We start from the raw sequence: 26,850 nt of genomic DNA, 5'->3' as shown, positions 1-26,850 counted from the left end.
TTGATAGTCTAGTGTACTTTTCTATGCACAGTTCTAACCTGTCTTTACAAAAGCACTGTCATTTTACATGCTTGTGCTTTCAGTGTGATAGATAAGTTGACATATTTTTGGTCCAACAGAAATGTGTTAGAAGGGCTCTATACACATGGCAGGTAGGAATGATTTCCTGTGTCATTCAGTGGTGCTTTTTGGTAATCTCAGTCTCTCACTGAACGTGAGAATATATGTATATAGTAGGAAGACTGGAGCAACGTTCTACACTGCAGGCTTATACTGTGTATATTATACAGTGTGGTGCTGTGATCATTTTTACATTAGGAAATAATCTGTGTAGATTAGAGTGAAATGAAAGGGTGACAAATGAAGCTGCCAGTACTCGTAGTTTCACATGATTTGTTACATTGTTACAGCATCTTAATTAGCTACAGAATGTATTCAGAATTATATACACCAATAATATATTTTAATGCTGCACTGTTTGTTGCAATTTAGGACATGATTAAATCTTGCTTTAGTCATCCATCCGCTTCCGCTTATCCTTTTCAGGGTTGCTGGTACGGACCAGCTGTCCCTGGATACCCTGGACAGGTCGCCAGTCTGTCGCAGGGCTAACACATAGACAAAGACAACCATTTGCACTCACATTCATACCTATGGGCAATTTAGACTTTCCAATTAACCTATCCCCACTAAGTGCATGGCTTCGGACTGTGGGAGGAAGCAAGAGGACCCACGCAAACATGAGGAGAACATGAAAACTCCCAACAAAAAGTGGTGTAATTGACCTCAGGACCTTCTTGGTGTGAGGTAGCAGTGCTAATCACCATGCCACCATGCTGCCCGTTATTTAGAAAGCATCCATCCATCCTATCAAATTTAAGATAGAGGGTTGACTCAAGTGAGTTGTCTACTAATTGGATCAGTTCTTGGTCCTCCAAGGCATCCTTGGGCAAACACACATACCCCCAACGTAACCCTTGATGAATCTATTAGAGTGTGTGTAAATGTTAGACACAAAGTACGAAAATAAAAGTGCAGTTTGTGTGTGTGTGTGTGTGTATATATATATATATATATATATATATATATATATATATATATATATATATATATATATATATATATATATATATATATATATATATATATATATATATATATATATATATATATATATATATATATATATATATATATATATATATATATATATATATATATATATATAGTGAATGATACGTAGACTCTCTGACTGCTCAACTTGAGGAGTAGTAAGCCAGTACACAAGTATCATTTGATTTGGGCAAGAGTTGGATTACACCCTGCGCTGGTTGCTAGGCCATCACAGGACTTATTGGGAATTTCATTGGTGTGGAATAGCATTTATTTCAATTTATCTTTTTATTTCACAAAGAAGATAATGATTATATATCCTCTATTTTCCACTCAAATTGTGAACAGCACACTATGCTAGTACCACCGTTACAACTTTGCTTTATTTGTTACAGAATGGATCAAAAATTATAACAAAGGCAACTGTGTTTTTTTAAAGATCTGATTTATTTCATCATTTTTATAGGCTTGACAGATTTCACAGACAAGTAATATAACATTTATAACTAAATCAAAATCAATAACAGTTATAGCCAAGACACTTCAACAATCTAAAAAAAAGATACAGCTGTAGTAATTCAAGGGTTAATCCACATAAGAGTGTTTAAGAAACATCTCTTCAGCATAATGACATACAATCTCAGAAAGAACAAAACAAGTCACTGATGTCACCATAGAAAATTTTCATCTAGCAGGCTTACATTTTGGCTGTATTAGGCAAACGTTGGTACAAAGCACACTATGCCAACTTAATCAGAAGCATAAAGCAGAAAACCAGTGAAAGTGTTGTAGTGGTTGATGTCATCGCTTAAGGAGCATCCTTGGAGCAGCCTGGCAGACAGCTGGTCCCCGGCGTTCAGCTGCACAGCCACGACAACACTGGTGCTGTCTTCAAGGTCCTGACCACTTCTTTCAATGGCTTCAGCCACATTTTCGCCGTTAACCTGCAGAGTGACGCAGTTGCTCAGGGTTACGCGAGCAGAGCTGTAAACCGTGACGGAGAGGCTGTAGACGCCGGAGCGGGGCACGGTGAAGATGCCAGTCTCCACATTGTAGCCGTCTCCCAAGTTGATGAAGACATGTTTGTACTTAATTATGCTATCACTGGAGAAGGGGCCATAGGAGACCATGGCTGAGTTGTTGTTTAGAGCGATGGAGAAGGCGCTGCGGCTTCCTGGAAATGCAGAGAAGAAATAGCTTAGCGAAATGAGAAATCTATCAGCTTCGACTTTTAGTTTATTGGCCACTTGATGTCACTCACCTCTCATATTGTTGAGGATCATTTTGGAGCTCATGAGCTCGTCCTTCAGTTTGTTAATGCTCATGTTAAAGAACTTCTCCAACCTGCCTATTTGTTTCTGCATTAGACAGCAGCCACACGACGCCTGGTCAGTAACACACACTGCATACACACACAAATGAGTAGGTTTTCAGGTAAAAACATGCAGAGCTATATTGAGACATGAATGCAGACCTTCTTATTTAACAGCCTCTCACCTTGGCTTTGAACGGGGGCTTGCTGCGGTACATTCTCCAAAGGTCCAAGCCAGGAAAACTTGTTGTCCTGACCGAAAGCTGCATGCAGAAGACACAGCAATACAATTGCTGGAGAAAAAGAAGGGCATCAGACATCTTTGTTATTTTGAAATGTTGAACTGACTCTAAACCACTACTATTTTCTACCTTTTTTCAATTTGTGGAATTGACGAGCTTAATTGGAGACATTCAACATCCCAAAATGTAAAAGATTCTTCTAATATACTTTTCATTTTCACATGGTTTAGTTTCCTAAATGTAAAATTCTAACACGCAGTCTTTAGTCCTTTTTGCCTACTAGAGTCTGAATATTTTGAACCTGAGCTAAATCCATTAATGTTCTTTGCAATTAAAAAATCTTCCTCCAAAATCTTATTTCAATGTAGATACAGCGTCCATCTAGTCTCACCTCTCATGTTGATGCTGATATATGGCAAATGATGATGCTTCTGAAGGGTGGAAGTTTGTACTGACTGATCATGACACGAAAGTAATGGATATATAGTTTTCTAAAAGCCCCTCCCTTGTAACCTCTTTTCACACGACTCCTCCTCTCTCTTTTTTCTTTGTTGTTCATCCCCTTTCCCTCTGTGACTTTATAGCTCAAGATTAATCTGTTTTTTTTTCATCACTAGAGGCTCTCATTTTCTCAAATCCACACATTGACAGACAGCTTATGTGTGAGTGCTGCTCCAGGGTGCCTTGTTTGATGTTACACACATATCTTTGCTATGAGCAATTTTTTTTTCTAGTCAGATTACTAAACATTGTTTTTGCACTCTCCATGTTCATGATTGAGTTAAAAACAAACAACAAACCTGCCTTTTTGGAAGGATAAACTGTGCTGATTGTAAGCAGGATTTATTTCATTAAGCTGCTGCTGAGATCAGCACGACCCTCTGACTGCCAGTAGTCCTACATGGAAGCTCACCTGCATGTTGTTAGAGTCAGGTAGAAAACAGCAATGCTTTGAGGTAAATCCTAATGCCAATGCTAACATATTTATGATCAAACATTTCATTAATCATGTACACCATCTTACCATGTTAGCATGCTATCACTTTCTAATTAACCTTATAGGTAAAGTACAACTAAAAGACATTCATTCTTACTTATGCTGATGAACTATTTCAGTCCAGACCAATTTGTTTGGGCGGATCAATATTAGAGTGCTGCACCACTATAAGCTGTTGAATTATTTAAATAATTATATGCTGTGGACTATATACTTGGTCGCTTTGGAATCACATGATTGATACCATTGTCATGACTGTGTGGCTGTAATTTGCTTAGTAGAAAGACTGAAACAGAGGGAAATATGTTTAATTATGTTTGAAGAGGTCTATGCAAGCCATAGACAAAATAAAAAAAATCTTTTGCTTTCTTTGCTGAAAAACAGGCTATTCAGTAAAGAGGGCCAATGTGGAGATTTTGATAGCAGAAAAATTAAGACACGTGTAAGCCCCGTGTGACTCAACACAGAACCTGTACGAGCTGATTGGGTGGCCAGTGGTCACTGCGTACCTGCTTAATGCCCAGTAGAAATCTGTATTGAGGCACACAAGTAGGAATACAGTGGAACCACAGTGTGTCTCATGTTTAAAGCCTTTCTGTTAATCTCTGCTAATTATCTGCTTCTGATAGCTTTATACTGAGCAAACAGGGGTATTGCTTTCTATGCTGAAATGAAAGCTTATAATTACTCATTAGTATTTACAACAGCTGAATGTTGTATGAAAACACTCATTTAAACTGTAAACAACCCATTAAATTACAGTCTACCTCCAGATCGGAATCACTGTATTTAAAATTCAATGCTCTTCTTTATAATGATCATGTGTATTAGTGCATTACAGTAACTTACGATTCACTTTCCCCTTACTTTTGGCAGATTGGTTTTACTTGTCTGCCCTAATGCTTTTTCATGTGTCACCTGCAGACTTTCTTGGGCTTTCTTTGACCTGTGATGAATCTAAGAATAATAAAACTACTGTACTTTCTTATGCACAAAAAAACTACTACTCCACAGGAAGAGATTGTTGACTTGAATCCAGACTAATGTAGTTTGCGTGGAATTTAATCCAAAGAAAAAGTAATGCAAATCCAAAAAAATGTCCTTCCTGCAGCTTGACCTTGGTTCAACTTGCAGCAGTTTCCAACTATGTGAGTCTCAGCTAAATAAACCAAACCAAAAGTTCAAAAAGGATAAGAAACTCTAAAGAAGTTAGCGGCCATTTGCATGCTCGAATCTCAAAGTACAACTCAGTGGCTCAAATGATGTTGCTGGAGACAGCATAGTTTAAAAAGCAGAATCATCCTGTTCCTAATCTCTGCTTGAAGTCTCAAGAGAATATTTGCAATTTTAGCATGAAACAAGAGAGAAGAAAGCAGATAAAATGAAAGACCTCTGCTTTGTTTTTTTGATACTTTTTAGGATATCCATCCATCATGACTGATAAATATCAACCACTAAATCAATTTACAGCTTTCTGCTGTTAATTGCACAGGTTTAAACAAAACAATTTACACTACTGTTACTTCAGATAAATGTGGATGATATTTAAAGTTTATCAGTGAGGTTTAAGTTTCCACAAATCCCAGAGCAGCTTATTTTTCCTTAACTCAGTCAGTAGCATACAGCAGAAAACCAGGGAAAATGTTCTCTGTATTCTACTGCTACCTAACAGTTAGCCTGCAGATCAGTCACCTTCATCCTGTCAATCAATCAATCAATCAATCAGTCAATCAATCCATCCATCCATCCACTTTGTTCATGTAAGTAGGGAACCTTCTGCTTACAGTAAGGTTAATAATGGAGTTCCACAGGGTTCTGCACTAGGACCAGTTCTGTTTATATTATACATGCTTCCCTTAGGCAGTATTATTTGTATCATTTTCTGTATCTAAATTCAGATTAAAATAACAGCTGGCAAAGAAGTGAGATATGGAACTCAACAAAACATTTACCTCACAGCAGGTGCGTTTCCTAAAGTTGCATCTTTTTTCTAACCATATCTAGTCTCACCTCAGATAATCTTGCTAACAGCACGCCAGCATGTGCACCTCCCAGGTCTTTTGTTGTCATTGTAGGTCAGGTATCACCTCTCCTCTGGGCCAAAAAAGGTGAGTGTTTTTACTTTGTGTCCACAAGTACATGCTTAGTCATTTTGCACTGAATATACTTTTGTGGTCATATTAATGATTGCAACACTAGCGTCACCAGGTTTAACCAATAATGCTGTAGTATATTTATATATATGAGAACAGTGCCATTCTAAAGCATATGTTGTTATCTTAGAAGGCTGGGATTTGTTGTATCTATTTAGCGTGTCCAACTTTTTCAATCAGGGCGGGGTTGCAACAAACTGTTGCCAAAACATGTAAAATGAGCTCTTCCTTGTTCTCCTGTGAATAGTGTTTGATTACTAACTAGTGCAAAGCAAGATATTTTCTGAATATCTGCACTGAGAGAGAAAAGACTTACACAAGAGTTTCCTTCGGAAAAGTAACAAGTCAGTAAGGAAGAACCAGAGTTAAGGCTAAACAGACCAAACACAAATCAGGACTTTTCAGCTCATCGTATCTGTGTGTGGAGAAAGATTGAAATAAATATGGGAATACTAAATATATTGTAAGTGCAGAATGGAGGGGAAGCTCTAGGCATAAAGGTCAGTGAGATATAGAGAAGATCAGCATTATATTGGTTATGTGTTTGGTCACATAAGAAGGAAGAAATAGACCCAATGCGCTATAAGATACAGTCAGTCAACTCATTTAAAAAAAAAAATGCTAAAACAGATCACAGAGGTATGTGTTGCAAGTTTATTAATCTTTTATTTACTTACATAGACATATTAAAATTAATTTATATTACATGAATCATGGTTGGTGCAAAATCATTATGTAAACAAGAACTGACTGAACTAGTTCTCTCCAGAGCAAGAAGGCATCCTTGACATCCTTTTTAAAAACCTTAAGCTGTTACATTCTTGCAGCCAGATAAACATCTTTAATCAAAAACATCAGATAATTACTCTTGTGCACATCAGTCTAATTGGCAAATGGTTACTGTAGCACCTACTCTTGCCCAGAATCTGAATCCTGGGAACAGAGGGCCAGTGAACTGCTGCTGGTGTCTGTGGATGAGGGTAGCCTGGTTTTGGGTGATGCTGTAAAAGGCCAGAATCCCTGCATGCTGGTCCAGGTAGATGCCGATCCGTTTGGCCTTTGGTGCACCCAGCAGTTTTTCCTGGTTATTGTGCCAAAAGGAAAATCCGCTCCCAGACCAGTACAGACTCCAAGACAGCTCATTGTGGCCCAAACGGCTCTTGTCATCATTACTCTTGCGTTCTATCTCTTTGTAGGAAACTCCGATGGTGACCTGCATGATGGGAGTGAGGAAAATAAATTCAGTGAGGGGCACAAATGTAAGAGTCGTTTGCTAATCACTTTAAAAAACAAAAAGGGAAACAACAGAACTTTAAACTACAAATTGAGACCATAAGATGACTAAGAATATATTTATCAAGGTCATAAATAAATTCAAAAGTAGGATCAAATTTTCATAGATTTTTATACAATGTTACTTTTTCTTTTGCAATCAGAAGAGTCGCCCCCTGTTGGTTATTAAAAGAGCCTGTTTAATGCACAAGTGCATTAAACAGGTTTTCAGAACTGGAGGTCATGTGGCTCTTTTTTAAAAATAACCTACAAAAATAACATATGACAAATATGTATGTTGAACAGATTGTGTCTTTTAACGAGCGCAGCCGTGACTAATAGAAATGTCAGTAATTTTTGTATTTATAGCACTTCTGTCCTTAGGGCCTCTCTGGTACTCTAATACAGTATGACTTGGCATAAACTATGATGCAACTCTGTGCATTGTGTGAGAAAATGAATTACTTTCCAGGCAGAAAGTAATTGAAATGATTGGTTTCCTTTGAAGTTTCTGTATACATGGATTCCATTAGCCAATTAAAATGGAGCACAAAGGGCAGTTCCCTCTATTACCAGACTACCTGTGTAGACAAATGCTGGCTGCATGATTTAAATCCTCAAAAACATTTATTTTAATTAAAATATATAAAACTAAAAATGCTTTATAGCCAAAACCTATCCTAAAAGGAATGGTAGGACATAGAATATTGATTTAAGCCTTCTTTAGTCAGACTTACTATTGTGAGACTTCTATTTTGCTTTTAGGTCTGAAGACTTTTATGGCATTAGAGTTCTTTCATAACCATTACTTAGCACTGACTGGGCAAACAAAGCATGTTAACTAATTCTACTACTCAAACAGTTACAGTTGAAAAACACACACACACACACACACACACACACACACACACACACACACACACTCTTAATCATATCCAAGCACCTTCTGGCCAGTCCACTCCACCTCCCAGTAATAAGGGCTCCCTCCCAGCGGCTCTTTGCAGAGAACCTGTCTCCAGAACTGGAATCGATCAGGATGGTCTGGTGGGTTCAGGTTCTCAGCCCGCATCGTTGCCTTACGATTGCCATCCGACAGCAGAACGTGGCGATACACTGTGTTGGGGTCCATAGTGGGTTCGAAACGAACTAAAGAAAGAGGATTTGTCATTTTACCTAAGACTGGAACAAACAAAGGCTTCGATAAAGGGGTCTGTATTCTGGAGTACAAAAGACTTACATTTTATGAGTTCATCTCGAGTTTTTGGTTCTGGTTTCATAAATCCCACTGATGATACAGAAGCTGTTAAGACAGAAAAAAAATACACCATTGTAAAAAGGAAAAGTAACATTTAACCCCAAGATACTCTAAGAGGTATCTGTGAAAGGTCAGGTGAGCAAAGCTGTCCACAGCCAGCTTTTATCTCCTACAAGACGGGGTAACTGCCTGACGTGGATATCGTCAATGATAATGTTTGTGCTTTTACCTTGACGTCGAGGAGCAGGCAAGGGTGGAGGTGGGGCTGAAGCTTCATTCACAGAGAGACGCAACAAACAGAACAGTTAAACTAAAGCATATCTAAACTCTATGACAGCCAACATTAGAGAAACCCTTTCAAGCATTACCTTGAATGTAAGCAGAACCACCAGACCTTGAAGGCAGAGGCCCTGAGGTGAAAAAAAATAAAAACAAGAGTAAAATATGAACTCAGTGTTTTTTCAAATGCCACATTAAAGTATATTCTGTGTGTGTGTGTGTGTGTGCGCGCATGTTTTACATTGAGGTCGCAAAGGTGGCAAGGGTGGAGAGTCTGTTTTCATTTCATACACTACAGAAGAAAAGGGTTTACATGTAAAAAGGTGTCCTTTCCACAGTCAAAAGCTAACAGTCAAAATAAAGCTCATTTGTGCTTTTATTAGACTGGTATTTAACGTACCTGTACTTTGGGCAGGAACCTGAGCTGGTAGCGGGTCTGCAGGTAGTGGGCCTGTTGGTACTGGTCCCGCTGGTAGCGGGCCTGCTGCTTCCGGACCACTGGTAGTCAAAGCCAAGGGGTTATTCACTGCAAAAGGAAAATTTTGACCTTATGTTATTAAGAGAAGAGAAAAGACGAGAAGAGAGTAGAAGAGAAGAGCTGACCTATTGTGATGATTTTTTCCAGGCTGCCTTTGCAGAGATCCTGAACTGACTCCTGCAGTTCTTTCATGACTGAGCGGACTGACGTCACCATGGTTTCCTCCTGCCCAATCACTGTGGCATCAGTCTGAACCAGCGGCTCCATGAGGAGGAAGTTCTTGAGAACAAATACCACAAATTCCACAGTCAGAGACTACAGATCTAGTTTAGCACTAAAATATGTGCACTCCGCTTCACACTCGTTACCTTCAAGAAACAGACATCGTCCTGCATGTCAGCCAGTCTGCTCAGCTCTTCACTCTTCCAGTTGAGCTGTGCAACCTGCTGCTCCAGTCTGTTGAGCTGCCCCTCAGCCTGGCTGCCTAAAGAGGCCTCGTGGGTAGAGAGGAGCTCGCTGACCTGGGTGCCTGTTAGATTCACGTTCTTGGCTAGCTCCATGAATAAATCTGTGCTCTCCTTCTCTAGAGCCTGGACCAAGGCCTGGTAGTGTAGACAAGCAAGATGAGGACATATTGTCACCACAATTTCATATTTTTCAAAGTAAACAAGGATGGCATGAATTAATAAGGTTTTCTACATGCCTTGTCTTGACGTGCAAAATGTGGGAGTTCCTTAATCTTCCTATCCGTCTCCTGGAGCCTCCTCTGTACCTCTGCTTGCATCTGAACAAGCTCTTTCTATACACAAACACATGCACACATACATTGTGAGGCAGTAATGACTGTACTTGAGACTGTACAGGCTATTTGTGATATTGTTACATAGTTTTGCTGGGAATGACTATAACATCAGTAAGGCGCGCTTCAGACTTGTTTTTCAAGTCCTTCAAGATTAGCTTAAGAAATGTTTTAGTTACACTTGGAAACTGCATTTATAGTGGTGTATTTCTTTTACCAGCATTTTACTTTAATTTTAAAAGTTGTTTAGAGACCCAAAAACAAATAAACAAAAATAAAAGCAGAGTGAAAATATCACCTGAAATAATTACAATTACACACCTGTCTTTCTTTTCTCTCGTCTCTCGGTTTGACAACACGGTGTCCACTGTGTCCATGCTGGCAACACACCTCACACACACACTCCCTGTCGTCATGGCAAAACAGGTCCAGGGGTCGGCCGTGTTGGTGGCAGGGTTTGGGTTCCACAGAGGGAAGCTGTGGGTACACGCTGCCCTTTCGTTGCATTGTATCTGGCTGGACCTCCAAATAGACCGGCATGGATGGTGGGCCGGGGGAAGGAGCTGTGAAGGAGTGCTGCTTCAGGCTGTTGGTCCTCAGCTTCTCCATAGCCTCTGCTAGCAGGGTGCTCTTGGCCAGCGAGGGCCGAGGGTTAAACACCTGCCTACACTGGGGGCAGCTATACTGACCTTTGCTGCCCCCTTTGTCCCAGTGGCTCTGAATACAAGCCAAGCAGTATGAGTGTCCGCAGGGTAGAGTGGCTGGATCCTTCAGGGTTTCCAGACATACTGGACAGGCAAAGCTTTCCTCTTCAGTCCAACCTGAGGCCATGCTCGCTGGGAGGAGATGAGCTTAAACTTTCTTTGTATGGATCACAAAGTTCTCTGTGTGAAGTCACGGAACTGATACTACAGCAAACAGGTCAGAGAAATTAAAGCAATGACACCCAACAAATGACGAGGCTAAAATGCCAGTTCATATGAATCACCTGCTGCTTAAAACATGAAGAAACGGCTCAGGGTGGGGCTGGTTAAACAGGTGGAGTGAGGAGTCTATCAATCTGACATCATGGGTTTCAACAGTTTGTTGGAGCCTCCTAATGGAAAAATGAATTTTGCTGTTGATTTTTGCTACTCAAACGAATTAATTAAGTTTAATCATCCAGTCACATTCATTCTTGCCAGGCAGTCTGCCCATAGGCAAAAAACTGTAAAGAGCGCCTGTTTTAGTCTCCTCTGTAAAGGAAGCGGGCCTACACAGTCCAAACGAGAAGGACTGGTTTTAAAAACCTGTTACATAAACTGACATCATTTGGTGCTTTCCACGTGATTTAATCACTAAATAACGTAAACGTCGTGTCTTAAAACCAAACTTCGGGAGGGGACAAAGAAAGCACAACAGGCTAAGCTTGAATGCTGTGCAATAAGTTTGGCGTCATAACGACGTGGTGAGGGCAACACTGACGCGAGTGAAGCTAGCCGGCGCCATATTGACTGCTGGCAGCCGCCCAGCCGCTGCTGATTCAGCTTTCAAGGTGAGCATTTTCTGTGTTAAAATGACGTTTTACTGTCATACTTGGCACCTTGGTGTGTTTTCTGACATACCGTGAAACACGTTGGGGCTTTGTCATAAGCCAAATCTGAGTGTTAGCTTTGGGGTATGAGCTACTTCAGCTGTTTGGTTTTTGTTTTGATCGCTCGGTCAGTTAGCCTGCGTGCGCTCCTTACTCGTTTTAAAGACACTGAAGATTTTCTCGCCCAAAAATCCTTCTTTGCATGGGTTTAGTTGGCGATGAGGACGTCTGAACATTGACAATGTCATATTTTATATATATATATATCGTCATCACTGCTAACAAATGAATACAGCTAGCTAGCTAGCTGTATTCAACCCAAGTTTGGGAGAAACTTGAGCCAAACGTGAACTCCGTATTCGAAGCTAATATATAAAATACGTTTCTGTGTCTTAACAGCTTTGAACAACAGTTAAACGTAACACCGAGATATGACTGTGAGAGCACAGTGACCAGTATTACTGTAGGTAGGTTTGGGTGAGCCTCTGATCTCGGTTAAGCCAGGGTATCTTCAGCCCTGTTTACCCATGTTATCTGATCCCTCACCTCCCCTGCTGGCAGAGACGAGCAGATTTTAGTTCATCTTTCACTTCTTTCAAGTTGGTTTAACTAGCTAATGAACACAACTAATTGACTAATACATTTACGATCATATCGGTATGTTTTGTTTCCGTTTATAGGATGTTGGCAAGTTCTCGGATTCTGACTTGGTCTTGCCCCAAAAGATCATTACAGCTGTTAAGAGACTCTCATCTCTGTGGTTTTTCCGAGATCACATGTGCTGGATGGCAGGGAGCAAGTCACGAGAAAGGAAGGAGACACTCAGAAATAAGTGGAACAGGCACCCACAAGGATGGACCATCCACAGAGACTGTTTATAGTTCAGCACCAGTATCTTCTTGTAGCTTCAATTATAAGCTGAGACAGACACTGTTTGAAAACCCTTTATTCAAAGCCATTTTATTAAACCACCACCATTCTGCCTCTACAAAAACCAAACAAGTGTGTGATCCTGTGCGCACTTACTGGAACTGTTTAGTCAAAATAACCTGCCTTCAGCGCTGGAGAAAACCTTGGGACTTTCACCTGCCTTCTTTTAGCCGCACCAGTAAGATTCAGTGTAGCCTTCTTCAAAGCCATTTAACTCATGGACAGGACTTCGTTAGACCTCTCAGCTTGTCAGCACATAGTCCCTGGACTTTAGAAAACAAGCACAATAAACCACAACTCCCTAGCCTCAGTTTCCACAAAACCATAGCTACTCATCAGGCTGCCACGTGCATGTCAGATACCTGGAGAGATTGCTTATCCCCTGGGAATGAAAACAGATGTCGACAGCACTTGGGCCCTAACTTGAAGCTCTACGAGTTGCAGAAGGGGAGGAAAGAACGAAATCAGAGATGGGCATCCGTCCTGGTCTCCCTCTGCTCTCTTGATGGGGAGCCTGCATTTCTCTTCACCCTGCGGTCCAGCACTCTGAAGGGCAGGCACAAAGGAGATGTCAGGTTAGTGGTAGATTAGAAGCAGGCTATGTCTTAAATCTTACTTATTGGAGTACTTTATGAGTCCTGCCTTTTTTTTCTTTCTTTTTTTTTTTTCCGTCCAGCTTTGCTGGAGGAAAGAGCGATCCTTCAGACAGCGATGTGGTGGCCACAGCATTGCGGGAAGCCAGGGAGGAGCTGGGTGTAAATGTGAGAATAGAAAAGGTGTGGGGCGTCCTGAAGCCACTAAGAGATGCGGTGAGTGGAGCTGTGCTGGTAGAACTCTCAAGTAGAAATGCATATTAAAAAATAATTGACAAAATCATACCATATTTATGTTACCCTAAATAAGCACTTACCACTTTTCTTTTTGTAAATTCATTGTTTGGTTGATAAATAATGGTGAAAAAGGATTATGTGACATTGTAAGAGCTCTGTGTTGATTATTTGGTCTGACCATCTGCCCAAAATACCCAAAGATTCCTTATACAAGTAGATAAAATAGAAATGAGCAGGAATTTCTGTAAAAACCTTCAAAACATTCGAATACCTGAGATAAATTTGAATTAAAAATCTGTTCATGTGTTTCGGTCCAGTCGGGCATGGTTATTGCTCCTGTGCTGGCTAACCTCGGTCCTCTAGAGGAGCTGAACTTCAAACCAAACCCTGGGGAGGTACGATCATCTGCCATTTTCTGTCTGTTTGAAAAGAACAGGGTGAGACTAGAGTTGACTAGTCTCATGTTATTCTTGACCCTAATATATAGTACTGTGCAGAAGTCTTGAGCAACTCCTCATTGCTTTATATTTTGCTTCCAAGGAGCTGGACAATTTTTAAAAATATAATTACTGAAGCTGAATCGAATAAAAATGCCAAAAGTTTGAGAGTCTGTTTCCCGCTTCCAGGTGGATGAGATCTTCACCCTGTCCTTGTCTCACTTGTGTAACCCCCAAAACCGAGGCTACACACACTTCCGCACCGGTGACAAATACGGATACACTCTTCCGGTGTTTAGGAATGGCAAACATCGAGTGTGGGGCCTGACTGCTGTTGCCCTAGACCATACCCTGAAACTCATTGTCCCTCCATAATAGAGCACAACAACTGAACGATTATTCTGACAAATATAAGCTTTGCACCAAGTGAATCTGAGCAAATCCAAAATGGTTTAATACAGCCGCTTTTGTTTTGGAAGGTAAATTCCTCTCTTGAATTTATTAGAGTGAGGAAGAAGCTCTTTCTGCTAGTGCACTTTCTGAGCCTTAAATTTGTATGATTGTTTAAAAATGAAAAGCAGGTGTTGGAAGCTTTTCTAAGGAAGAACGTGAACCTGGTGGGTCAACGTTATAATTTTACACCGAGTGATTCTTATTCAAACTCTTTACGTTTTTAGGTAAGTCTTTTAATTATTTCTATAATAAAAGTTACCACCTGGGTTAAAATAAAATCAGTGAGTTGCTTTCTCAGATCAATTATGTCACATGACTGTGAATTGTTAAATGTTTGTCAGGGCAGCAAAGTACCGCTGTGACAGCCTGTTTCCTGTGTTAGCTAACATTAGATCAACTGAAGTAATCGGAGTATTTAGGAGTGATGTGGTGTGTTGAAGAACAATGCAATAAACTTTGTTTTAAACATATTTTCTCTGCATGGTTTATTTAATTTACAAGATTGACATCAAAGCATTAAATAAATACAGCAATTTACAGTAAAACAGTCTGATTCCCGTCGGAGATCGAAAGCTTTCATTTTACTTAGCTCTCTACTTTAAAACTGCATGTGGTCTCATATATACTGAGCACATGTATTACAAACTGTGTTTAAAACTGTAAACCTTTGTTTCCACTAAGGTAAGTAAGGTCCTCGAACGCTCTGGTATTTCCTGCCTGGGCCTGATTATGATCTCAAAGGTAACTGGACTGTCCCAGCTTCAAGGCAGTGAGCACTCCAAGGGGTCCTGTGAGTCTGGGAGAAGGTGGCAGTTGAAGGGCCAGCTGAAGGAAAAGAGATCCAGGGCTTGGCTGCATTGCTGCTCGGCCGAGGAGCAGACTGAGCGGCAGGGTTGGAGGACGCCGCCCTGAGGACTACACTGGGGCAGAAACATCCCACAAACCAGCCTCTGCAGAGGCTCAAAGCACGCCAGCTCCATCAGCACCTGGATGACAAAAGGAGGGGAGGGAGGATGGTTCGATGCCTGGTTTGAAACAGTTGCCAGCTACAGCTCCAGATGTCTGATGAAGCTTTTTGATGTGACTTTTACCTGATACTGTCCCAGGAGGGTGGCCGCTTCTCTCTGGTCAGCAATGGACAGCCAGATGTTGGGGAATGAGGTGAAGTTGTAGCTGAGGCCCCGACACATCTCTACTTCAATGTGCTCACAAGACGAGGCTACTTTCATGAGAGGAAATTATTCATTCAGAGAAACACTTACAAATAGAAACCACAAAACCATGTCGACATAGAGGTGAAAAGTGGTAACATTTCTATTTGGTGGTTTTCTCAGAATATGAAGCCATCGGCAATTCCTGTTATTTCAACACTTAAGTTTCTTCCTGCTGCTTTTCATTGGCAGTGGAAACAAAAACTGGCTGTGATTGAGGTCAGAGATAAACCAGACTCACTAAAGGGAGGATAGGTGGAGTTGCCACAGCCCTGTTCATCCGCACCATCGGGGCAGTCGTTCCAGCCGTCACACAGCCACTGCTGCTGAACACACTCCCCTGTGCTGCAGGCGAACTGCCTGGGGCCGCATGTCCCTTTAAAAATAAAAAGGATGTAAAAGAGGTTTATAGAAAGCTAATGCAAAAAAAAAAAGTAATATTAAAGTATGAAAACTCACTGCCCAGCACAGACACAGCCTGGTATGTTACATTGAAGCCACTGTCGGCCACTCCCTCATCAGCCACAAACACCACTGTCATGTGAGGGCCAGAGGAGGTCAGCTCTGGGGGGAAGGTGGTACCACAAAACCTGGCACAAAGGGAGAAGAGACACAAAAGGTACTCCAGAAAACTGGTTGTTTAACTAGCATGAAGGTAAATGTGTTTGTCCTTAGTTACCCTCAGAATTAAAGACTGTGGCACTTCTCACCTTCCGAGGACTCTTCCAGCTCCGGTGCTGGTATCATGCACCTCCACATAGTCAAACTCACACACATCCTGAGTCTCCAGGCTGAAGTTTCTGAAGCTCAGCGTGATCACGTGACCCTCCTCAACAGATATATGCCATATACACAACTGGAAAACATCAGATTAGTGGAGAAAACTGCGTGGTGTGGTGTGGCTGTCGGACTGAGAATGTGTTATGCATGTGGAAGTACTTCTGAATCTTTATAATTTTGGTGTTTTCAATTACTATTAGGATTATTTTTCAGTTTGAATGGTTTAGAATGTAACCTGCTGGTGAGGGTAAGGCCCGGGGTGGTTTGGACTTGCCAGGTAACCATACGGCCCAATCTTCTGCCCACCGCATTCTGTGAAAAAGAAAAGCATCTCTTCAGTGGCTCCCTGTTAATCCCAGAATTGAAGTAAATCCTTCTCCGCATATACAAGGTCTTGAATAATCAGACCCCATGTTTTCTTCAAGACCTCATAGTACCATATCAACCCAATAGGGCACTTTGCTCTCAGACTGCTGGTTTACTTGTGGTTCCTAGGGTATTTAAAAAGCAGAAAAGGAGGCAGAGCCTTCAGCTTTCAGGCCTCTATTCAATGGAACCAGCTGCCAGTTTGGATTCGGGAGACAGACACCCTCTCCACTTTTAAGATTAGGTTTAGCACTTTCCTTTTTGTTATATCTTATAGTTAGGGATTGATCAGGTGGCCCTGGATCCCCCCTTAGCTACACTGCAGTAGACTAGGCTAACTGCTGGGGGATTCTCTTGATGCAGATGATGGCCGCCCCTCCCTGATTGTGGTTCTGCTGGAGGTTTCTTCCTGTTAAAAGAGAGTTTTTCCTTCCAACTGTTATCAAGTGTTTGCTCGTAGGGGTTCATCTGATTGTTGGGATTTTCTCTGTTATTGCAGGGTCTTCATCTTCCAATATAAAGCACCTTGAGGTGACAGTTGTGATCCAATGTTATATAAATAAAAGTGAGTTGAATTGTGACCTTTGACCTTGTCTCTGTTTTAGTTCCATATGTGGACTCTCACCCTTGTGCTTGTGGCTGCAGTTTGCCTCGTCCATCTGGTCGTGGCAGTTTGGATGACCGTCGCACACAGACACAGGCAGCAGGCAGCGGCCGCCATCGCACATGAACTCTTCTCTGGAGCAGCTTTCTGAGAAAACACAATGTGCTAACTTGAACATTGTTGCAAAACATATACAAGAGTGAACGCTTGTGCTCCCAGATGCAGGCTACTGACTGTGTCCGGGGAGTACCGCCCTGTACTGGGCAGTGAAGCCGTTGCCTGCGATGCTGCCATCAGAGTGGAAGGTGACCCACACCGTACTGCTGTTTGTGTTGGCCGTCGGTGGCGCTACGTTACCACAGAACCTGCAAGGGAGACATTTGTTTTTGATCAGTCTCATTCTTGTTCAGCTTTGGATTGAACTTTGTGCCTGAGCCATGCAGCTATAAATTCTTAAAAGGATTTGTAAGCAGGAAATGTGTTACGTAGTTAGAGGAATTTAATGAATCACGTTACGACACTGTCCAGGAATGTGAGCAAAAAGGTCAACGTGTTGATACGTACAAAATTTCCAAAAACCCTTCAGTACATGGAAACGCTTTCCAATGATGCACGGGCTTTTGGCGCCATCTATCAGCAGTTTAGTGAAACAGCATAATGCTCCTACTCTGATTGTGTATAAAAATGTTGCTTGTGGAAATATGGAGGTGTGAATGATGTTCATAAGAAGGTATGCTTCATGATCGCTGACCTGGTGACCACAGAAGTCTGCTCGATCTGCTCCCGCACCTCCACCCAGTCAAACAGGCAAGGAGAGGGTCCCTCCACAGTCAAAGAGGAGACATGAATCTGGACCAGGTAGGGGGGCGGGACCTGAATCACCCACACACACAGTGAGTTTGGGGGGTAGGACGCAGGGTGATTTGGAGAGCTGAAACTTCCTTCAGTGTCAGTTAAAACACCTCCACATCCTGAGAGGCAGAGAGAGAGAGACCTTGTGTCTTAGGTCAACAAAAAGTATTTTGGGTAGAGAGGCCAGACCTACTTGGTTCAGATGGAGGGATTCTGGCAGGTTGTGGTGCAGCTGTACTGTCCTCTTTACTTCTATTGATAGGGACTGTAGGTAAAGCTTGGGACTGTCCATCTCCTGCATGCTGTAGGCCTGAAGTGGCAGTGGTCAGCACCTGATCCTCCACTGCCTGGTTCTTTATCTCTAAATAAGGAAGCAAATACATCTGGGTCAGAAGATTTTTATGATGTGCAGTGAGAGCACTAGTCATGCTGAGAAACCTTTAAACTCCAGTATCTGTGAGTTCATGGTGTACTTTGAGGTTTTAGCATGGATCCTGGGTTTATGAAATCACTCAATACTTTTAATCAGTTTGAGATTGTGGTAATGAAGCAGTTGATGTGCAGCAGTGACTCACGTGTGAGAATGAGGACCAGCATCAGTCCTAGGGCTGCTAATAGGAGCAGGACAGCAGCAGAGACCACTACCACCCCCCAACCGCAGCCCGGAGCACGCACACGCATCACACACACACCGAAAAATCCCCAGACTAGGCCTGAAAGAAATGCATAGTACATCTGTAATCTCTTTTTCTATGGCGTTATTTTTGTGCCACTATTCTGAGCGCACGTAAAAAAAATTTGCAGGTGCAAGTGTTGCATTTTGAGGAGAAATTTATTTTGAGCAAAGAAAAGCTGAATTTGAGTGAACAAAATTCATTGCTGCGTGCAAAAAATGTATTTCAGTGTTTGCTATTATCCACACACACAATAGCAGCCCCTCTCGCTCAGTTTTTGCACTTGCGCTTGCTCGCAATGTGTCGCTCGCGCTCTCAACATTTCAGCCCGTGCGCGCTCAACTCGTTCTGTACACCGTTATATTTGTGCCACAAAACCAGCCAATCACAGACTTGGATGCAAAAAAAATCTGATTGGCTGTTTTCGTCTCCAACCAGCTCGAAATGACGAAATGCAATATCCCAGAATCCATTTCGTCCAAAACTCAAACGAGGCAGTGGCGCAGGAACACAGAGTGGCAGAGTTTGAAATATTACTCTTTGTGGGTCACAAAACTTTTAAGATATTTTCATGCGAGAATGGTGCTGTGTAAACTTCTAATATCTGCTCGATTTATCAAGACATCACATATTTGCATAAGTGTTCTAACGTTTTTGGAGATGCCTGTTACCCACCAGCTGACCGAATACCTGGACTGGCCATTGGGCATTTACCCGGCATTTGCCCGGTGGGCCAATGGTGATTTTTCATTTTTATGTTAGTTTGTTTGTTTTTGTAATGGTATAAACAATGAAAGGTGGTGGATTAGCCAGCTGGTAATAATCAACTCTGGGCTGGACCAATTACAATACATCCGTATTGAGGGGAAAAGACTTCAGCGAGAATAAAAAAGACACAAAGCTGGAGTTATTCTGTGTCTTAGCTGCCTCTTCTCTCCTCATTCTCCCTCCCTCTCCTGTTGCTACTTCAATCATGAAACTGATCAATGATCAGCTGATCGTCTCTCTTGTTTGTTTATCTCCCACTTTGCGCCAGAAACAGGAAACCAGCGGATGTTGCGCTAAACAACAACAGCAGCACGTTCAAAATTGATCAGCTGTTGTTAGAATTTATTTAAAATTAATTTCTAGTATCAGCTGATGTTTGCTGGAGCCACAGCTGTAAAGCTGGAAACATGAAGGTGATACAAATCATACATATATACCAACAAAACAGTGTACATCACTGTCACAACAGCGTTTGTTTTCGTTCAAAGGCTTTATGGTTTTTCCAATAATACCTGGTGGTGTAGTCGGTGATTTTTTTGTCAGTTCAGCCTTATATATTATGTTTAACCCGAGTTCCCACCCGGTCAGCTGGTGGGTAACAGGCATCTCCGAAAACGTTGGAGCACTTATGCAAATATGTGATGTCTTGATAAATCGAGCAGATATTAGAAGTTCACACAGCTACATTCTAACATGAAAATATCTTAAAAGTTTATTTTGTGTCCCAGAAAGAGTAATATTTCAAACTCCGCCACTCTGTGTTCCTCCGCCACTGTCTCGTTTGAGCTTTGGACGAAATGGATTCTGGGATATTGCATTTCGTCCTTTCGAGCTGATTGGAGACAAAAACAGCCAATCAGATTTTTTTGCATCCAAGTCTGTGATTGGCTGGTTTTGTGGCACAAATATAACGGTGTACAGAAAGAGTTGAGCGTGCACGGGCAGAAATGTTGAGAGCGTGAGCGACACATTGCGAGCGCAAATACAAAAACTGAGCGAGAGGGGCTGCTATTGTGCGTGTGTATATGGATAATAGCAAACACGGATATACATTTTTTGCATGCAGCAATGAATTTTGTTCACTCAAATTCAGCTTTTCTTCGCTCAAAATAAATTTCTCCTCAAAATGCAACACTTGCACCTGCAAACCTTTTTTACGTGCGCTCAGAATAGTGGCACAAAAATAACGCCATATTTTTCCCCCACTTTGTTTTCTTTTTTGTTTTTCAAGAACTGTATTCTGGGAAATGCATTCATTTGGAAATAAGGACATCACTGAAAACTTCCAAACTCACCACGTCTATTTAAAGTTGACATAACCCTGATGACATCACTATGATATGTTTATGGGATTTGTTTCCTTTGAGAACAGCTAAAGAAGGCATCAACTGTACACTTTTTACAACTTGAGTACAATTATCATGAGGCCACATTTACCTATATTTCAAGAAAACTGAGCTTAAGTGATAAAATGATCCCGTTAGGGTAGAGGCACAAGAAGCAGCAAGCTGATTGGCTGACTCACTTGGTCCTGGTGGTTTGATTGGCTCAGGAGTAGAAGAGGCTGTCCTGAATCCCTCCACCCTCTCCTCCTTCTCCCCCTCCAGCTCAAAGGCGGGATTGCAAAAGACATTCTGCGGATGTAAAAATCAAAGATTCACACAAGTGCTGATTTTAAAAAAAGCTTTTTTAAACTCTTCCTCTGCTTTCAAATAAAAAGCAACAAAACACACCTTCAGTTATTAGAACACACACATCTTATGGTTCCATTTCACTACTGGTCGGGTTACATGTAACATTTCATATGACACTGACCCATCATTACCTTCAGATCTGGTTAGCCAGATATCTGACTCCTTTGTGGCTAAATGTCCAGGTATGTTAACCAGCTAGTTACTGTGGAAGTTAGTTTTTGCTACAAAAAAAAAAAGGATATTCTAACTGCATCACTGAAAAATTTCAAATTATTTTCTCAGAAGCTTGTGTTAATGAGTTGAAAGTTTGAGATATAAAAATTTGTTTTTCAGTAGTGTAAACAGCTTCTATATGTTATTGATTGTGTCTGATGTTTGCGTGGGAACCCTGCTCTTTGTTATAGCTATAAAGTTAGCCACTTGCTAAAAGAAAAAAAAACAGCAATGAGAAAAAGTTACAGAAACTAAACTATGACCTATGACCGGGTAAGAACTTCTTTGTGAGATTACCAGTGTGCTTAGACACTTTTCTCACATTGCTGTTTTGTAAAAATTCAAAAAAGCAAACAAATCATTATAGTATCATAAGAAATGTCCAGGAAAGAGCCAGAGTTTGCAAAGCCACACAGTGGGCATAGATATATTTGCAGTATACTCAAACAGCAAAAGTTTGTTTTCTAGACGACAAATACATGTTTCAAAGCAGAGGCAGAATGTGCAGGACAATAACTGCCAACATCGTCTCTTAAGCCTATTAGCGGCTCACTTAATGTGCAGACATTTTACACTGGACTACCTTTCTATTCTTGTTTCAACAATATTACCCAGTCTTCATCATCTGAAGTGAAACCCTTAACAGATTAATCTCCACAACAGCTGAATGGCTTTACTCTAAAGGCTGACAGCTGTGGAAAACAAGCTCGACGGCAGCCTTGAGCTGAGATTGTTTTGTCAAACCAAACTACTTAAGCTCTTAAAACTAGATTTTGATATAAGGCCTTTCTACAAATTACTAAAGTCCAAGTGATGCTGACTAAAGCACGAGATCTGAGCCTTTAGAACATTTGCCCAGTTTGGTAATCCAACTACAACCAGGAAAATTGGCGCCGTAGCTCCATAACATATCCGGTTAAAATCCAAAAACATGGGGAGTCAAAATCAACATATCCTACTCACCTTATAAATGTCTGAGGAGTCAGGGTATACAGCGACTTGGCTGAGTTCAGACATCTTTACTCTCTCAGTGCGCTCCTCTTCTTAAAGACTCCAATGTTGTTCTGAAAACATTTGGGATATGATCCTGAAGATATCCTTTTATCCGCGAGGGAATTTTAAAGATGGTCCCCTGAGTTTTCTTGTCATTGTTCACTTTTTTGCCCTGACTGCAAACCTCCACATGAGCTGTGAAAGCCTACAGCGCTCAATCCCCCAGCACAGCACAGTCCTTTGTTTAGACCCCATCAAAAATGGGGCCTAAACACTGCTAGAAATGAGAGAAAAGTACAATCAAATTCCGATCTTCAGCAGTAGAGATGACTGTGGTTGCTGTCTGTCTAGTTTATCGCAGTAATTATTATTATTTTCTTTTACGTGTGTTTGTGTGCCTGGTTAAAAAGGTTTTAGAAACTTGCTCACATTGCTGAGCAAATCCTTGTCAGGTGAGAGGACTGAGCCCTGGAGGAGGCGGGAAGAAGGACAAGGAATGCCAAAGATGGGGTTGGGGTGGAGGTGCGGGGGTCCCTGTTAAATCTCGGTAATCCCCTTAATGATGGTTTAAGCTCCTAAAATGTTTCACTGAAATGTGCACCTGCGCACAGCCGAGTGAGCAAACACACGAGAACGCTGCTGCAGAAACGGAGCAGTCTCAGTCATCTAACACGGATTCTGGGTAAGATGGCACCATAGCAACGACGGCAGCGTTCAGTGTGGAGAAGCAGGAGTGACATCTGATTGTGAGATCTGAAACTGTGTGTTGTGCCAAAAACTGATCATCTGAAAAGAAGTGATTTATGATATTTGTGGGGGTTTTTAAGGTCTAATCTCTTTCTTTTTTTTTTAATTAAAACATTTAAAAAACAATGTAAAAAAAATTGGTTTTAGTTTAATTGTTTTAATTAAATTGTGCTTTTTATGGACCTTCTGTGTTTTAAATATATATTTTTATTTTTTGGATCAATTATTATTATTATTATTATTTATTCATGTTTGTGTTTTATTATTTTATTTTATTTATTTTTCTGTAATTTTATTCTGTCCTTAATGTTTGGTCAGCATTTACTGTTTCAAAGTGCTTTATAAATACAGTTGAGAGAAAAGCCGATAAGCTGATCATTGATCAGTTTCATGATTGAAGTAGAAACAGGAGAGGGAGGGGGGAGAATGAGAGAAAAAGAGGCACCTCTGCAGCAAAGACACTCAATAACTCCAGCTTTGTGTCTTTTTCATTGTAGCTGAAGTACAGGACAAACTGTTCCTTTTCACCACAATACAAAACTCTCTGAATACCAGATGTTTCTGTTTTTTACAGGACGGTTGGCAACTCTAATAATTAACCTTATGAACAAAATAAAGTTCAACATCATTAACATCATAGCACCACCCAGCTGTATAGAAACTCCGTCATGCTAGCTAGCACGCAGTACGGAAAAAGTCAGAATAACGAAAATAAACTCCACCTAAACTTGGTTTATATCTGACCCAGAGAGACTGCAGGTCATAACTTCTTACCTGAAGTTCAGTTCACACCGGCGGCTGCCTCGGGTCTCTCTTCCTTCTGTCCCCTTTCTCTCATCCACCTGCTGGCCTCCACCACTTACTAATGTTACTGAATCTGTGGAAGCTCCGTGATAGCCACCATACGAAGTAATGAGTAACGACCCTATCTAAATCCCAGTAACGACTAACGCGTTCCTGATTTTGGTGATAGTAACTAGTTACCGTGCTCGTTACCACAATAATAACGTAGTTACTGTAACGCCACTGGTCTATCAAAATTTAAAACAAATTTCCTCTTATGTGGATCTAATTTTTCTCAGAAACAAAGATCAGATAAAAAAAAAATCAGGTAATTCTTTGTTTTTACACTCATCAGGTCCCAATCAGCCCAAATAGCAAAGAAAAGTTAAAAATGCATGCCATGAAAGAGTTCAGGTCTTGGGAGGTTAAATATGCTGTCACATTAATGTTGGGAGCTGTGATGCAGGGTCCCACATTGCATGCAGGTCTGGCACGGATCTGGTGTCAAGCCAGCACTGCTGGCTTGACACCAGATATGGGCCAGGCCTGGCATAGATGGCACTGTCTATGTGATGGCATGCCATATCTGGCTCAATTGTAGTTTTGTTTATGTCGCCCAGGCTCATAGAAATCAGGCCTGGCCCAGATCTGCCATCAAGCTGTCACTTCTGACTGACTGGTGTCATGGCCGGGTGTATGTCTACCAGATGTGGGCCAGGTCTGGCAATGAGGCACTATTTATGTTCCTATTTTCCAATTTTAGTTAGAAGACCCAAATGCCACGTTGCAATACTATACTGCTATGGTAGCCAACGTTTTAAATGCAGATTTGACAGGTTTGTGAGTGTACACTTTATCCAAAACCTAGTGAGGGTTTATGCACGTCTACCACAGGCTGGATGTAGCTCAGGAGGTACAGCAGGTCACCTGATTGGAAGGCTAGTGGTTCGATCCCTGGCTCCTCCAGTTTGCATGTCAAGAGTATGATAGTACTTAGGAAGCACGTCATGTTCCTTTTGCACTATTATGTTCCGGCACATGTTGTTATTACGTGGCTTGATTAAGGTACACATTAGGCTGACATCTGGAGCCAGAGCTGAAGCTGGGCCAGCACAGGACCACCAGTGTGTCTGCAGCTGGTCCATGTGTGGGCCACCAAAGGGCCATCATTCTTTGCGGTATGTGGGCCATGTGTAGGCACATTGTGTGGGCCACCAAAGGGCCATCATTCTTTGCGGTATGTGGGCCATGTGTAGGCACATTGTGTGGGCCAGATCCGGGCAATACCAGTTTTGCTATGTGGGGTGCTGGTATCTTATTTCTGAATAAAAATGTTCCAAAGTGTCACACCTTATTTACCATCCTGCAAACACAGAAACATCCCTCACTCACTTTAGTTAGGATGGATTCTCTCTCGTTTCTCCACAAAGTTCTGTACATTTAATTAACGTGGACATTCATGTACGCATACCTGATATCTATGTCTGAAATGTTATCTCTTATCTAACTTATTATAATAATATGTAAATTAATATGATAATGGCAATATGGTCTCGAACCTAGAATGTTTATTCCAAACATCTTCAACATGAAACAATGGCTGATCTTTCTATGAAAGATTTTGGTCTTCCAAAGTGAGATTTATTAATTACTCAGGTAATAGCAGAGCCTGTACTGCACCTTTTTAACACTTGATTACAGTGAGTACAGTTGTGAGCAAAGTACTGGTGGTGGCACCACTGTTAAAACAATTTTTAACATTTATTTGCTACAAAAAAAAGGTTTTGAAACTTTTGAATTTCCCATGTTTGTTCTTCGCAACATCATAAGTTGCCCTAACTTAGTTATCTTAAATGACCTTTACTTAGTCTTTTTGGGCAACAAGTTTGAATAATTTATTTAAAGTTCTGGGAACTAATTCGATTTTACAGTGTAGAAAGGTGTAAAAAACAAAAAAACAAAAAACAAAAGAAAAACAACTGCAAAACAAACTTTGTGTCACTGACAACTTTTGTCCACAGCTGTACAGATTTGTTGGAAACAGCTGTTCAATCCATCATAGGCTGTGTATAAATGAGCTTATCAATAAGGTGAAACTTAAGTCACATGGTTTCTGGGAAATCATGTGGTGTAGCCATTCTACTTTGACTTTAGTTTTTTTTATTACTCATTTGAAACTCATGAAACTCCTTATACATCTTATATGACATCTCAGTTATTGGGAGCAGATGGGAGGAGTTTGGGAGGAGCCTCAATTTTATCCCACAACTTAGACATTCACATTACTCACACTCTCATTACACATACATATAGGATCTTGGGGGTGGGCACGATACACGGACTCCAAATTACCATCAGGGTGTACACCTCACCCCTGGCGTCGTTGCCCACCTCTCAATTTTAAATACACGTAGGCATTGAGGGCTAGCAGGAGGGACCGTGCGCTTACCTGCTGCTCTCTGGCAGGTAGCTCCATGCCCGCCTGGGTTTTCAATGCACCTTAGAACACACATGCATCAACACTACAATGAGCGGGTGGAGGGAGGTTTGGAGTCTTCTCTCACCCCCATTCTCTGCGGCCTGCTGGAGCGGGGGGGCTAGGAGGAGGAGTTGGCCGTCCGACTGTGGTCTGGAGTGTGGGGCCTCCCTGCTGCTGCGGAGTCGGGGCGGTCTGCCTCCCCCCACCGCAGGGAAAAGGGAAACACCACCTGGGTCTGGGTGCAGTTCCCCCCTCCAGGGGCAAGGGTACCTAGACCCGGTTCGTAGAGTACGCTTGGGGAGTGTGATCGTGTGTACAGCGTCTCTTCATGTCTGTCTCCACGTTGGTTGAGTGTGGAGTAAGTGCATATGAGAGCATGAGGGGGGGAATGGATGTTTGTATATGTGTGTGCCTGTATGTCTGTGTCTATATGTCAGGTTGGGTGTCAGACGCCACCTCTCTGGGGACATCTCGGGCCCTCCAAGGTTTGGAGGCCTATCTCCCCCTACCACCACTTCCCCTGCCAGTGGCGGACTCCCTCAGACATCGGTGCGTTGGTGGTT

General features: G+C 41.6%; 4 protein-coding genes across 5 annotated transcripts; 1 reads left to right on the top strand and 3 right to left on the bottom strand.

The window, feature by feature from the left end:
* Positions 1–1,862: 1,862 nt before the first annotated feature.
* LOC146618468 (complement C1q-like protein 4) lies at positions 1,863–3,065 on the bottom strand. The gene is made up of 4 exons (XM_085371504.1): positions 3,059–3,065; positions 2,611–2,718; positions 2,375–2,515; positions 1,863–2,287 (listed from the first exon to the last, which is right to left on the bottom strand). The coding sequence occupies exons 1-4, from the start codon at positions 3,063–3,065 to the stop codon at positions 1,863–1,865; spliced, it is 681 nt and encodes a 226-aa protein (XP_085227630.1).
* A 3,629-nt stretch (positions 3,066–6,694) lies between these two features.
* Positions 6,695–10,731, bottom strand: ftr86 (finTRIM family, member 86). Its single transcript, XM_085371563.1, has 11 exons — positions 10,222–10,731; positions 9,805–9,900; positions 9,470–9,703; positions 9,227–9,380; positions 9,024–9,149; positions 8,865–8,915; positions 8,713–8,754; positions 8,574–8,615; positions 8,327–8,389; positions 8,033–8,235; positions 6,695–7,030 (listed from the first exon to the last, which is right to left on the bottom strand). The coding sequence occupies exons 1-11, from the start codon at positions 10,729–10,731 to the stop codon at positions 6,695–6,697; spliced, it is 1,857 nt and encodes a 618-aa protein (XP_085227689.1).
* A 652-nt stretch (positions 10,732–11,383) lies between these two features.
* On the top strand, positions 11,384–14,058 carry nudt8 (nudix hydrolase 8). Its single transcript, XM_085370972.1, has 5 exons — positions 11,384–11,434; positions 12,154–12,978; positions 13,080–13,212; positions 13,551–13,628; positions 13,860–14,058. Exons 2-5 carry the CDS (start codon positions 12,155–12,157, stop codon positions 14,043–14,045), a joined length of 1,221 nt encoding a protein of 406 aa, XP_085227098.1. The 5' UTR covers positions 11,384–11,434; position 12,154; the 3' UTR covers positions 14,046–14,058.
* Positions 14,059–14,805: 747 nt separating this feature from the next.
* On the bottom strand, positions 14,806–22,515 carry mfrp (membrane frizzled-related protein). 2 transcript variants are annotated; one of them, XM_085370959.1, is made up of 13 exons: positions 22,249–22,515; positions 20,904–21,012; positions 18,512–18,649; positions 18,130–18,297; positions 17,836–18,055; positions 17,319–17,449; positions 17,106–17,231; positions 16,350–16,426; positions 16,045–16,190; positions 15,794–15,924; positions 15,576–15,710; positions 15,215–15,345; positions 14,806–15,109 (listed from the first exon to the last, which is right to left on the bottom strand). In XM_085370959.1, exons 1-13 carry the CDS (start codon positions 22,300–22,302, stop codon positions 14,885–14,887), a joined length of 1,791 nt encoding a protein of 596 aa, XP_085227085.1. In that variant the 5' UTR covers positions 22,303–22,515; the 3' UTR covers positions 14,806–14,884. The 2 variants fall into 2 exon arrangements, with proteins under 2 accessions (XP_085227085.1, XP_085227086.1); XM_085370960.1 differs by having other exon boundaries at positions 15,215–15,342; positions 22,249–22,312.
* Between the last annotated feature and the right edge of the window lie 4,335 nt (positions 22,516–26,850).

The sequence above is a fragment of the Diplotaxodon limnothrissa genome, linkage group LG14 (genome assembly GCF_057381915.1).
Source record: "Diplotaxodon limnothrissa isolate DT_005_m linkage group LG14, D_limnothrissa_male_GT1.1, whole genome shotgun sequence".
NCBI lineage: Eukaryota > Metazoa > Chordata > Actinopteri > Cichliformes > Cichlidae > Diplotaxodon > Diplotaxodon limnothrissa.
Note: the sequence above shows the minus strand (reverse complement) of the source record. Positions and strands in the feature narration are given on the sequence as shown.